Below are 14,450 nucleotides of genomic sequence, written 5' to 3' on the forward strand. Positions count from 1 at the left end.
GGAGGACAGAGTGGGATGACCAGGAGGGATCCTGACCACAGCATCCTTGCCACCTGGCCAGGAGACACCTGCTCTTACCTGTCCCTTTGACAAAGTTGGTGAATGCTAACTACAGTTCCAGAGGATCGTGTGGCTGGTGGGTCTTCTCTCTGTTTTCTGCCAGTGGAGGAAAGAGAACATTAGCTCGGCTCCCAGGTCCCACACTGGAGAGCCATGCTGCTCCGAGTAGCAGCACAGCGTCACATGGCAGCTTGTTAGAAATACAGACTCTCAGGCGCCACCCCACACCGACGAAACCGGAATCTCTCGAGTGGGGCCCAGGACCTGTGTTGTAGTAAACCTCCCAGGTGATGCTGAGCGTGCTCCAGCCTGACAAGCACCAGTCTAGAGAGTGAAAGTTAATTCTTTGTTCACATAGCAGCCAGAGTGATCTTCTAAAAATATATAGCAGGTGACATCATTAAAATTCTGATGATTGCTCATTGCTTAGACTAGTCATACAACGGCCCGCTGTGATCTTCAAGGCCAGCTCCCTGCCACTCCCTTCATTTCTTCTCCTGCTGCTCCTCACTCGTCCATGTTCCATCCACATTGGTCCTGTTTCTTCTGGCCTGAGTGTTCTAACTCACTTTCATCCCAAGGGCTGTTCCCTTATATGGGAAAGCTTTTTACCCAGACTTTCTCAAGGCCAGATCCTTCTCATCAGGGTCTCAAATGTCACCTCTTCAGCAGCCCTCCCTGGCAAGCCCTGACGACTCCTCTTTATTATCCTGTTTCCTGTCTATTGCCTCTCTGGCCCTCACTTCACTCGGAATTTATCTTGGTGTGTTTGTCTTCTCCCCTTACTAGAAAGAAGGTCCAGAAGTACAGAAACCTTATCTTTCTTATTTATTCTGGGGGCCCAACACAATGCCTGCACGTTGTAGATATTCAATAAATATCCGTGGGGTGCCTGCATATCTGAAAGGCAGAAATAGAACCTAAGGAGGAAATTACAGCTAGCATATACCCAGTTCCTGTTGCAGAGCTACCTTTCTATCAAATACTTTGTAGTAGTGTCGTAAATAGGCTTGTTCATAGGGCGACAGTCCCAACCCCTGCTTGTATCCCATTTGCTAATGTCCCATGGACCAAAGCAAGTCACAGGGCCAGCCCAGAATCAGTGAAGGGTATTACCACAGGGTGTGCATAGACGGAGAGGACTGACTTACAGCCATTTGCAATCTACAAAGGTAGTTTTCTCCCCACTATGTATCTGTGGAAATGGAAGCTCAGAGAACCATCATCAGAGATACTGACAGCTGAGAGTTCAAACCCAGGAGTGTCTGGCCCCAGAACCCACAGTGGCAGCTCGCACCATGCAGCCCGCCTGGCTCCGGGGTACCAGTGTGGAACTGGCTGCCTTGCACGGAGTGAGTGCCCCTTTCCAGCTGAGTGGCACCTGCAAGGACTGCTTTAGCCAACCGACATTCTCAAATTCCTTCCAAACCTGGTCTTTGAGATTTCTGACTCCCTTATCTCAGCACCGACCCTGAGGCCTCCTGTCTTAGGACTCCCTGCGGTAACCTCTGCCAGACATCTCTCTGGCCATTCCTGAGCCTTTGTCCTCCTCATCCCAGCATTGAGCGATGGCGGGCTCCGTGGGGAACTGGAGAAACGCAGGGGACAGTCAGGCCTGTGGGTCCTCGAGTTAGCTCTTCACTCATCCATCGTCTGTTCTTCAGCAAGTCATGCCCCGCTCTGAGGCTGAGCTCTTTCATCATAAAAATGATATAATCAGAATAAAAAGAATCTCTGAGATTCTTCCCAAGCCGACGATTCTATAGTCTTAGAATTAATCATTGTCTCTTGAAACACTCTCCGCTGGCCCAGGTCCCCACTGTGCCAGGTACTTGATGTGCCTGAGACCAAAGAAAGACTCAGCACAGAACTTCACATCAGAAAGAGCTGCGCAGGGATGAACCTTGGGAACAGGTGTGGGGAGAGACAGCCATGGGAGGGGTCAAGAAGATGGTGGCTCTTTGAAGCAGACCCCAAGAGAGACTGAGAAGAAGAAAGGAATAGGGAGAAGACGACACCAAAGGAAGAACACATTCTTGTCTGAGGAAACAGGCAGTGAGAAGATGTTTGGGGGACATTTCTCTCAGCTTGACACCAGTCCATATTGAATAATGATTTGGACCCTGGGTACGGGGGTCAGCCAGCTGTGGGTGTGAATTTTGCTGCTCCACTTCATAGCTACGTGACTTGAAAGAAGTCCCTTAACCTCCTTGCGCTTCCTCACCGGGATAACTGTGCTGAGACTCTCAGCTTTATAGAGTTACTGTGGTTGTGACATGATACTCGCCAAAAGGGGCCAGTGCATGGTAAGTCCCAGATAAATGATGGAGAGTCATCGTACCGTTATCACGTCGTATATGTCAATCATGATTACGATGAACCTCAATTTGCCACGGTTGGTGAGGTCCTGGCGGGAAGCTTGGTTCTCGGTGAGAAAATCTCGGGAGAGACGGGGGCTGGTGGCAGAGAAACAGAAGTGAGTTGTGTCATCATTAGTTCTCGCTCCCTGAGGTTCCATGGAACACCCAGCACCGTTTCCTGTAAAGCCCACGTGGATGTGACATGTATCACACCAGCAGCACCTGTCTCCCGAGAACCTTAAGCATTTTGTGTCTCTGTTCTCACTCTAAACTCCTCTCAGAGCTGGGAAGAAGGGCTGTCCGGGCGGGGCTTGTTTCCTGCTTGGAAAACTCAGACACAGAGTCAAAAAATCAAAAACCAAGTCAGTGGGAGAATCCACAGCAGATTCTTTTCTGCACACCCAAACGTGCCTCCCACACCCCACTCCCTCTAGCAGCTTTTATACCCACATATTAGGAATTATTCTCGCCCTTTATTCCCCAAATTTCAAAGGATTTGTACAAAGACCTCTCCCTTCCAAGTGCAGAGGAGGCCCCCCGCCCCCTGCCTTTTGCAGAAGATGAAACTGAGGTGCAGGCAGGATCATTGAAAACCGCAGATTCACAGAGCCCAGCAGAGCCCAGGGGCCTGCAGCAGAGGCCGAGTGCAAATTTCAGTGAGATCAGGCATTGTGGAGAATGTAATGCCTCTAAAAACCCAGCTCCGGTCAATTTGATTAGCAGGTGTCATAAAGAGTAAGAAATGGAGGGCATTTTACCCCACGAATGTCTTAATCCTCCAAAGAGAGAGGGGAAGCAAATCCGGGCAATACCCATTCACAGAATTACTGAGAGAAAGCTCTGAAAGTCCTTCGAGAAAGCCATTGACATAAGATAGGTTACACCCATTTTCTTTTGTTTAGAAGCATAGAAATGCCCGGCATCTATTTCCTGCTAATTGTCCGAATAAAGTGGGCATTCTGAACAGGAGGGAGACTGCTGAGTATGTACCTCTTGCTCGGTAGGGACAACAATTGAAATAGGCTTTTGCTCTTTCTTAACCATAGATTTTATGTAACAGGTAGTTCTAATGCCTTTGGGGAAAACAAAACAAAACAAAAAAACTATCTTAATAGATTTCCCTTCAAACATTTGTTACAGAGCCCTCTCTCTCGGAAGCCCCTTTTGCTTTTTCCTTGTTCTTCTCCTGCTCTCCTTGGCTGGTGCCTGTCAGGTAACCTTGAAAAATGGCTCCAGCCCTAGGACAATAAGAACGCTGCAAAATGAAGACGGCACCCCAGGCCCACTTTTGTGCCCAGCACACATGTGTTTTTCCATTCCCTTTGCCAAGCACCCAGTATTTCTCACCATCTCCAATGCCCTGTCCAGGTACCTGTCTACCCGTGTTGGGTCCAAGTCCAAGAACCAGAGCTGACTAGACATCTGGCACCTCAGTTCCTTCATCAGGAAAATGGGGAGAAGGATAGCTGGTGTCCAGGGTTGCTCAGAGAATTCTGGAAGGTGCCTGCCGCATAGTAATGAGTCAAGTAACTGTAGTTATTATTACTCTTGTTTGTACTGCTTGCTTCAGTGCTCCTTGTAAGTCACGGCCTCGGTTTGGCTAAATCTTCTGTGGCTGGTCACTGCTTCAGGAGATCAGCACAGCTGTTTATCTTTGCTGAGAGAGGAGAGGCGTAGCAGTTTTGAGCTGGAAGGGGATCTTTAATATATCATTTAATATAACCTTCTGGGGAACTGAAAAGAGTATGAAAAGAGAAGGCTCATGGTGGGATGTGACGATACCATTCACTCAGCTGGAAGCAGACAGAGATCAGCACCAGCCAGGTAAGTGTCCCTATGCCCATTTTATAGATAAAGGAGCTGAGGTTTGGCGATTTGCCCCAGCCGCACAGTGATTGGGATTCAGGCGGGTTGACCAGATGTCCATGGAGGTGGAGTTCCCCCCAGGAGGCCAGGTGGACGACGTGTGGGTGGGGCCAGGTCCCCGCAGCTCACCTTCCCTGTCTCTTCCAGGCTCCAGATGCTGGAGGCCATTTGCAAGCACTGGGAGGGGCCCATCAGCCTGGCCCTCTACCTGTCTGACGCCGAGGCCCAGCAGTTCCTCCGCTATGCGCAGGGCTCCGAGGTGCTCATGGGCCGTCACAACGTGGCCTACCACATCGTGTACAAGGAGGGCCAGTTTTACCCCGTGAACCTGCTGCGCAACGTGGCCATGAAGCACGTCGGCACGCCCTACATGTTCCTGTCTGACATCGACTTCCTGCCCATGTACGGGCTCTATGAGTACCTCAGGTGAGGGCCCGCGGGGCACAGGTGCGAGCCTGCCAGGACCAGGACGCCCCTGAGGGTCATCCTCGAGTCCGTCCCTTTCCTCTTGTAGATGGGTCAGCGGAGACCCAGAAAGGGGCGGGGCCTGCCCACATCCACCCAGAGAGAGAGCTCCTGACTGCGGGGTTTGGGGGTGCCTCTAGGCAATCCGTCATCTTCATTTTCCTCATGAGCAGACTGGAACCCCAGTTTGCCTCATGAAAGGTTAGTGGCAAAGCTTGGTCTGGGAAGCATCCCTTTTGTCTTCTAGTTTTGGATCAGACAACCTTCATCTAGCCATTCTAGAAAGATCATTGCCTATTCTGTGAAACAAATCAAAGTGATGGCGACGGCTTGCAGAGTGTCGGACACTGTTCTGAGTGACTGACAAGTAGGATTGCGTCCCTCCCCCTACGGTCCCTGCCATGGGTACTACTTATCTTCATTTTCCCCGTGGGAGATTGCAGGAGTGAGACTGAAAGCCATTAGCCCAAGGTGACACACCAGGTAAAATGGGACTTGAGGACACAGCACAGCCAGCCTGACTCCAGGCCTGTGCTCCCTGGCCACCACGGCCACCTCTCTGACTCTCCAGTGACCCTCCCGGTCTGTCCCCGGGCAGAGGGCTGGAGAAAGCACTGGGCTCGTGAAAGGCTTATGTGGCCATGTGGGAAGTGACATTTTTATGGAATAACAAACAATCTGAACTGAATAGGACTGTGACTTCATATAGCCCTACAGTCCCACATGAGGAAACTAAAGTCACAGGTGCAAATGGTCAAACAGTTTTTTTGTCCTTTGTTACTGTCGTCGGTCAGCATGGCTGGTCTCTGCTACTGAGTCAGTGCTTATCTGCACCAGGCACCATGAGAGGTGGTTTGCATGTTAATTCTCTGGCTGGATCTACATATCAAGTCCGAAAGGCAGGCATGGTGACCTCCTTTTACTGCGGGAATAGTGAGACTCAGAGATGTAAAGTAGCCCGCCCAAGTCCAGATAGCTTCTCCCGGATTTGAACCAGCATCTGCCAGACTCCAAGTCTACAAGGCCACTCTGCGTCATGCGTGTCTGCTTGTTTTAGGTTTCTGACTACCCCAAACGGGACAGAATCTGATCTGTCCCTCTTGCTCTCCCTTTCTGTGTGTCTGTCAGTCTGTCTGTCTGTCTCTCAGTCGTTCTCTGTCTCTCTCACTCTTAAAATAACTTCCTAAAGAGTTGAAACCTTTTGTACTGAAGCCAGTGTAGGTGTGGTGTGGGCACCCTCCCTGCCCCGCTCTCTCTAGGGAAGGCAGCTGGGTTCCCTGTCCACTTGTGAATCAGGTTTGCTTCCGGGGTTTGCTTGGGGGTTCATGGCCTCAGTGCCTCCCCTGTGAGCAGGAAGAGCCGCTTCCAGCCTCTCTCTGTTAAGAACAGCAGCGTGAGCCAGCTTGGCAGATAACCCTCCATCGGGGAGGATGGGAATCATGTTCCCAAACAGCATGAGCTGGGGCACAGAGCCCTGTGAACCCCAATTCCTGACCCCCCCGCTCAGGGCACTAGGAATGGCGCTGTCTTGCTCCTGCTCTAGCTGGGCCGTGGAATCCCTGTGTGTGGAATGAGGGCGCCCTCCTGTGGCCAGATAGGGCTTCCAGCCCGACACCTGATAGACTCAGACGCTTGCAGTTTGCAGGGTGACAGGCTCTGGGTGACAGGCAGGGCTCTCAAAGGAACAGATGGTGGGGATGAGGGCCGCCTTGACCAAGAAGAAAGAGGCTTCAGGACGGGCCCATGGCCCATCCTCCACCTTCTGGGGCTCTTCTGCAGGAAGAGTGAACTGGCTCCATCTTAAGCCTGTGTTCCCTACTCTCCCCATCCGAGCACGACGTTACTGTTTCACCTCATGGCATCACATTTTGAAAAACACTACACATGAGCAAATTGCGTTTTTACGTTGTCTTCCTAGGTTGTGTTGCTCAAAGCCGTGACTAAATGCTAATCAAGACCTTACTCAATGCTGACGTTTTAGTTGGCCCTTAGCCGCCTTCGCAGTGTCTGTGGTTCAGGGGTTCTGGAATATTGCACATTGCTCCTAAAACTCCACTCCTTTCGTCACAGGCCCTCTGGACGTCCAGGGACCCTGAGTTGAGAACAGATGATGATACCCAGTCCTTGTTTAGTACACATGGGGAAACTGAGGCCAGAGAATTGGAGGGACTTGCCCATTCCAAGTGACAAGACAGTGTGCCTTCCTGATTTTTCTTCTCCCCCATCCATAGTATCTATTCATCTTTTCATTCATTTAGTAGGTAAGCATTTATGAGGCACCTACTCTGTGCTCCCAGATCTGTGAACCACTCAGCTAGGAATCACAGAGCATATAGAAAGCAGAAAGAAGAGTTACCTAAAGATGCAAGTCCTTTAGGTACTGTGATGAGGGTGTCCAGGTATTACTAAGCTCATCTGAGGGTGGAGGGAGCTCAGGGAAGGATGGCCTGAAGACGTTGGATCGAAACAGAGGCCCGAAGGCTGAATTGGAGTTAGCCAGTAGAGACAGCAATGTTCTAGCTAAAGGGAGATATCCACTGGTGACATGGCCAGAAATGTAAGCCAGGGGGGTCCTGCAGGACTTCTCATAAAATATGCTAAGGACGTTGGACTTCGTGAGGCAGGGGCCGTGGAAAATCACTGAGCGAATGGCCATGATGAGGTGTGCGTGTAAGGAAGAACATTCCGGTTCCCTCATGGAGGATCACAGTCAGGAGGACCAGAGGAAGAGAGATAAGTTGGGGATTGCTGCCTCACCCCGGGTAAGAGACGGAGAGATGATGGAGGCCCAGTGAAGGGATCAGAAGTAGCAGCGGAGACAGGTAGAGGGACGAGAGAGAGATGCTGCTGCAGAAGGCAGTGACAGTCTGCGAGGTGTCTGGACTCCGAAAGGGAAGCTCTTGCACATGTTGCCACCTGAGACTTCCTCTGAGGTGCCCGTACTGCCCAGAAGTCCTGCTGCTTGGCACGTTTCCTCCTGCTGGTCCCTCTTGGTCTGTGTGCGCCTGTCATGCCTGGACTGAGGAGACTATCGTGGCGTTGACTCTGAGTGTTACGGCAGACAGGGCGCTGGCTGCGACCTGGAATCCTTGCTGCAGCTTGTGAGCTGGAGCAAGGATCCTGTGCTGTCGCGAACTGTTGTGACTTCCAGCAATTCTCTTGTTTTCAGCCTGTGTCCTCATTGTAAAAATGAAATAAATGGATTTTTATGAGGAATCACAAACTCACATGCCCACAGGGGCCTGGACCTTGATCTAAAGGAGCCAAGAATGCTGAGTGTCATAAACTAGGGAGACCACAGCGCCCACCTCAGGCAGCTGGCGCCTCTCCATTCCGATTGTGGAATTATTGCTCTGGAGGGAGCAGAGGGCAGGGCTGAGGGCTTCATATTTTCCAAGAGGAGCTAGAAATCTAGATTTTTCATATGTTTTAATTTTTAATGTTGGCAACTAATTTAAAAAAACAAACAAACAAACACTGTTAAACCAGACCAACGTGTCCTCAGACTGAATGGCACCACCACCCCACTCCAGACCACTAGTTTGTGACCTCTGACCTAGATAATTCCTAGGCACTGGAATTTTGAGAACTGGTAGGGGATATGATTCTATCAGAAGCCCAAATAAGCATGCACTGTCCTTGTCATATGAAGATAAGCATATGGACTTGCCATTGGCTTAAGGGAAAATTTTTTTCCAGTGGGTGGGATACATTTGTTTCTGGTCCAAACACTAAAAGGAGATGTGCTTGGTGACCAGCGTTATTACATTGGTTCGGGATGCGTTTAAGGGCACTGTTTACTGACATGGTCGTGGACCCTCCTGGAGACTGACTTCTTTAGCATAGATGGCCAACAAAATCTAATACCTAAGTACTGTTAAACCATTACTATTTCAAATGATGATACTTATAATGTATTGAATCTTTCTGATGTGCCAGCAAGTCTTCCAGCTGCTTTGTGTGTATTACCTGTAGTCTTCACACTTCTCTGTGAGGTTCAGTGCTATTATTACAGGTGACCAAACTGAGGGCCCCAGAGAGGTTAGCCGTAAGTGTCAGAGGAGGAGGATGGCCTGCCTTCCCCAACAACCTGCCCACTTATGGAAGGGGCCAGATCACTCTGAGACCCCAGGATGCCAGAGCAGGCTGATGGGCATTGTCTCATTGGACCCCCAGACACTTACTCATATCACCCCTTGAGGGCCTGCTTGGGTACCAAAAAAGTTCAGCACCATAGCTCCCTGCGCAGCTGCTTAGCAACCAGCTAGTATCACAGCAAAAACAAACAGATCAATTGGAAAATAATGAAATCAGTTATATGCATGGGCATAGCTACAGAGTTTCACGAAAATCTCTCTCCCACCCCTGCACCTTTTCTTTAAAGAATGAGCTTGGAGGTGTGCAGCTTTCACTCTTGATTTCAGAAATGTCAAGTGAATTCAGCAGGGCATGGCAGACCTGCTTTTGAATTCAGATTCTGGCATACATATCAAGTATGTGACTTGGGGGAGTGTACTTAGTCCCCCAACCCTCTGTCTCCTCAATTACTAAAGCGGCTAATAGCCTCTTGCGGGGTATAGTAGGTACTCAGCAGAAGTGAGTTTTCTGTCCTTTGGCCTATTCCCCAGCACTCAGGATTGAACTTCTTTGCCAGGCCCCCACCCCCACCCCCTACCGTTGCAGACCCTGCTACCTCGAGAACAGCCTGGGTCACTTTGTTTAACCCTCTCGATTTTCTTTTCTTATACAGTGAGAAACTGTATACTCAATATTCATGCATTCAAAAAAAAAAATACTTTGTGAGGACCTACTGTGTGCCAGGCAGTGTGCTGCTTTATGACAGTGCTGTCCCTGGAGTCCTTCAGACCTGCATTTCAATGCTGAGTACTCTTTACTCAGCACTTACTCGACCTTGGGAAGGGCAACTTCACTCCTCCTCACTTTCTTCATATTATTTCTTCCTCCTAAGGTTCTGGGAAGATTAAATGCAGTCATATTCGGAAAGCACCGACCGCCGTGCCTGCAACATCCTTATGGCACGAATGTACGTTGCATGTCTGCTGTGGCCAGGCGCTGTCCTAGGTGCGGGGGCTGTCACAGCGCGCAGAGCAGGCCCGATTCCTGCCCTCTTGGGGTTTACATTTAGGGGGCGCTCCCCAGAGGGGCTGCTGGGCTGTTTTTGTCAGCAGTACAGACACAGAGAGAAAAGATCCAGGAGCTCAGACTCAACAAGCAGGTAACCCAGTGTGGATGGGCAGGGCAGGCTCGGAAGAGAGGTGGTAGTTGAGTTCAGGCTTGAAGGATTAACCGGTGTCAAGGCATGAACTATCGTGGTTTGTTGAGGAATGTTCCAGCATGGCAGAGCGATCAAAAGTGGGGAGCCTAACTGCTCCCCTCAGCTGGGACTTCCACATCCATCCGACGGGCAGATTTCTCACCTCTTTCACCAGCCCTGCAGAATCCTCATCTTTGTTCAATGCCTAAAGCTTAAAAATGTCTTTGCTGTGCTTTGCAGGTATTGCCTTGCTTTCCAGGGGACTAACGTGCCACCCTGGGCGGAGACTACATTCTGAGAGTGCACAGGAATGACACGTTTCAGTTTTTGTTCACTTCTCTCCAGGATGACGTCTAACCGCCCTCCCCCATCTCATTTCCCCTGGCACATAATGGCTGCTCTGTAATACTTGTTGAATAAGTGGAGGCATTCAAACAAGGCCAGTAGAGGTGGCACTGAGCAAGGCCAGCTGGCTGCCTCCCAAGAAACATTACCAGGTGACATTACCTTAGGTTAATTCATCATTTTAATTCTGCATATAGCATTTAATGTTTATTGAGCACTTACTATGTGCCAGGCACTGTTACAAGCACATTCCCGTGTAGTTTGTCATTGAACCGCACCATTCATGGTACAGGTGAGGACATTTAGCTTAACTAACATGCCCCTAAGCACCGCATTACCGAGGTGGATGAGCTTTTCCTGGCTTATCCAGAGGCATTCTATGTTTATCCTGTTTATTGACCCAGTTGCCTGTGGGGCCCGTCTCCATCATCGTCATGATGGCCACGATCGTCAGCACAGGTGACGTTTATCAAGTGCATTCTGTGCACTGGAGAACTGTCTTAACCTTTCCATGAGATATTCTCTTTATTCCTCCCCAAACCCAACCGCCCAAGTGCAGACCCTGTGGTACAAAGATGGTACACAGCTGGAGAGCACATGCTGGTGGTTTCCAGGTAGGACCCACATCCGGACAGTCCGCCCCAGGGCCGTCTTCTTGACTTCAGAGCTGTGCCAGGCCCTCCCGTGACCCACCGCCAGCATGTGCCACAGTGCAGTGCCAGCCCAGAGAAAACGCTCCCGATGCCTATCCATGGTTGCTAAACAGTAAACATCGGGCAAGGGGGCCATTACACAGGGGTGAGTAGGGATGTTGAGAATTACATAAGATAGTGAATACGGAGTTGCTAGCACAGAGCGTGGCACCATAAACTAGAGCTGGTTTTTTGTTTGTTTGTTTTCATGTACCCCCAAAGCTCATTCCTAGCTCCTGTTCCTTTCCTGCCCCTCCCTGATGGACAGGCTCTTCCACTGGGTATGTTAATGCCGTCAGTTTAGGCTCACCTCTTGCTGGGCTCTCCAGCTGACTCTGCCCATCTCTGGCCTCTCCCATAATGCCTGCGTTTTCTGCGTATACTCTGTGGGCAGCCTTATCTCCCTCATTTGCAAGTCCTGGTGTTTGTCCACGCACACCTCCGGGGAAGCCTGTCTGTCAGGAGCTCATTTTCCAGGCAGCTGTAATAGAATCCAGCAAACCCTATTACCTGACCTCCAGTTCAGGGGTGTGAAGAAGGGTGGGCTGTGCCTCCACCATTAACGGAGCAGATAACAAGCCCAGCATAACTCTGCTTCTTCCTCCCTCCCCGCCCTGAGGTGAGTGGCTGAGTCCCCAGAGGTGTTATTCAGGTGATTTCCCATTGCTGTGATTAAAAGCCACGCTTGCGTCTAGTACTGTGGAATGGAGGTAATTTAAAGGGGTCGGTGAGGGGGCAGCTGACGACAACAGGGCTTCTCATAGCTTCCCCGAGTCACGCACACACGTGTGCACTCTACACACACACACACACACACACAGGAATGCCCTTCCCTGCCCCTCACTGATTGATTGAACCCGTGGCCACATTCGTCCTGCTCCCTCCCTGGTTCAGTTTGCACCATGCCCACATGCTAGTCCCAGGAAAAAGCTGAAATCCGAAAAGTACGGCTGAATCTCAGGCCCAGGCCTCAGCTTTCTCTTCACACAGGGATCACCCAGCTGCGCCCACCTCTCCGCGCAGGCAGTCCACGAAGGACCCAGAACGGAAGAGGACACGTTTACAAGTGCCCTCCGTGGACCAGGCGCTATGCTAGGCGTTTGACAACCTAGTCAGCAATGAGTGCTTTCGTTCCCATTACACAAGTGAGAAAATTAAAATGCAGATCAATTTCCCAAAGGCCCTATGTATTTAAGTGGCAGAATTACAATTTCACCCAGCTCTCATTCCAGGAGGCCCTCTTCACAGTACCATCCCCTCCGCCACATATGACAATGACAGATTGAGTCCTTCATTCCCTGTGTATTTATTGAGCACCAACTGTGTGCCTGGCAGTGGACCAGACTTAGAAACAAAGCCATGAAGGAGGCTTGTCCCTCACCTCAAGCCTAGGACAGCTGACAGGTACCTACGCAGGCAACCTGCGTGTTATCACCACCCGCCATCCCAGTGACATAAATAGCCTGGGATGAACCCATCCTAAAGAAGGCCCGTCATCAAAGGGGATGTATCCAGGCCAGCAGAGGTGGTCAAGGGAGGCGCAGGGCGGCAAGCTTCTCATTGGCTATTCACAAAGCCTTAAGCAAAGAGTGACGCTGTTCTGCCATTTCTGGACAGATGGACACTCCAGCACAAGTTTCTTTCCCTCCTCCCATCCCCCTTGAATATAACTTTCATATAAGTCCCTGGGAACTTGGACGAGAAGAGCTTGAATTCCTTACAACTTGGGTTTGATTAGACAACGAGCTCTCTGACATTTGATGCTGTGGACCGGAATGTGGAAATCCAAGACTCTCAGAGGCAAGCAGGTCTCGTTCTCTCCTGGAATCCTGACAGCAGCCCCAAGGCCGTCAGCCCCATGGTTCCCAGCACTTTGTCTCTTGTCAGCATCAGCCTAGCCATTCATGTAACCTCCACAGAGAAATCGACTCAGCCAATTCTGTAACAGGAGCAGAAGCTCACATGGCACAGCTTGAGGATCCCCTATGCCTGCCCAAGGGGTAGAGACAACAAGAGGTACCCGAATGGTAACCAGCATCCAGAGGGCTGATGCACAAAGCAGCTACCCTGAACTAAGCCAGAGAGAGTGGGGAGATGCTCCCCAGAATTGTGGGGTGGTGTTCCTAAGCTAAGGACAGAGGAAGTGGTCTTTAGCACTACATAGAAAGAGGCGTCAAGAAAGATGACAATGGAGAGGAAAACTCTGTTCGATTTGACCACGAGGGGGACGTCACTGACCTCGGTTGGCTAGATCCAGGGAGTTAACGGCAGGACTATAGTAATTTGAGAAGCTCCAGGGGGACAAGGGTAACAAAAGGAAATTGCTAGTGTGGGAGGCTAGGTAGCCAATAGGCTGGTGCGCATGTCTCCGCAGCTCCAAACGCTGCCGGTGTTCTGGCCTCTGCCCCACTTAGCTGCTCCGAGGTGGTACGTGCCATGGGGACGAGATTGCCAGTGAAGGCGCATCACTTCCTGCTTCCCCGCCACTGCCACCCCGACCGTCTCCACAAACTCCAAAACGCCCATGGCTCCAACTGGAAAGCCACCAGCTTAGCAGATTGGGCTCAATTAGACCCTATGATTTTTTATCTTTCCAGCTTATTTCTAAGCTGGCACAGCCTTAATGAATGCAATGATGATCACGACTAACGTTTATAAGACAATGACTGAAGTTCTCAGAGTTGAATGTCTTCCTTGGTAAACGGAGAATACTAGCCTCTATATCGTAGGTTGCAATGATTAAAGAAGGAACGTATACAAAGCACTTAGCACAGTGAATATTGAATACATGGAAGCAGTTTTATGACCAGTTATTACAATCTACCAGGCATGCTCTAAGACATTCAGTTTCCCCAAACCCTATATGCTTTCTACTTTTCAGAGCTTCCCAGATACCTAGAACCCCCTCTCCTGACCTGGCTAACCACTGCTTCTTAGTCAGAACACAGCTCGGTGGTGGGAAAATTCTCCATGACTACACCCGAGAGTCCTGCACGTCTCCCTCCCTCCGGACCTCCCTCCACTGAGCTCTGTAAAGACCGCAGTTATAGTTATTCATTCAGCTCGGTACCCCAATATCTGTGCCTGGCTTCATACATATTCATTAATCAATGAATATCTTATCTTACTTCTCTTAATCACCAAATCTGTGAAGTATTTATTATTATCAAGATAAGGAAACAAAAGAGAGTTCAGCAAATTACCCATGATTACACAATTAGTGAAGTGGTGGAGTTAAGATAGGCGCTACATCATCTGATTTCAAAGATTATGTTCTTTTTCTCACTAGTAGCCCTCCCTTCAAACGGGCATCCCCTGAGCGAGAGCTAGCCCTCAAATGTGTTGAAAATCATTTTAGTGGGCTTTTCCTGAAACATCCGAGCACCT

General features: G+C 50.1%; 1 protein-coding gene across 3 annotated transcripts in view; it reads left to right on the forward strand.

The window, feature by feature from the left end:
* The window catches only part of LARGE1 (LARGE xylosyl- and glucuronyltransferase 1), a 494,394-nt gene that overhangs the window by 467,444 nt on the left and 12,500 nt on the right, over positions 1-14,450 (forward strand). For 2 of the 3 annotated variants that reach the window (XM_033117374.1, XM_033117376.1), the window contains one exon: positions 4,434-4,712. In XM_033117374.1, coding sequence (XP_032973265.1) covers positions 4,434-4,712 — 279 coding nt within the window. The remainder of the gene's footprint in view (positions 1-4,433; positions 4,713-14,450) is intronic. The other variant, XM_033117375.1, reaches the window with a different exon arrangement.

The sequence above is a fragment of the Rhinolophus ferrumequinum genome, chromosome 10, assembly GCF_004115265.2.
Source record: "Rhinolophus ferrumequinum isolate MPI-CBG mRhiFer1 chromosome 10, mRhiFer1_v1.p, whole genome shotgun sequence".
NCBI classification, from domain to species: Eukaryota; Metazoa; Chordata; class Mammalia; order Chiroptera; family Rhinolophidae; genus Rhinolophus; species Rhinolophus ferrumequinum.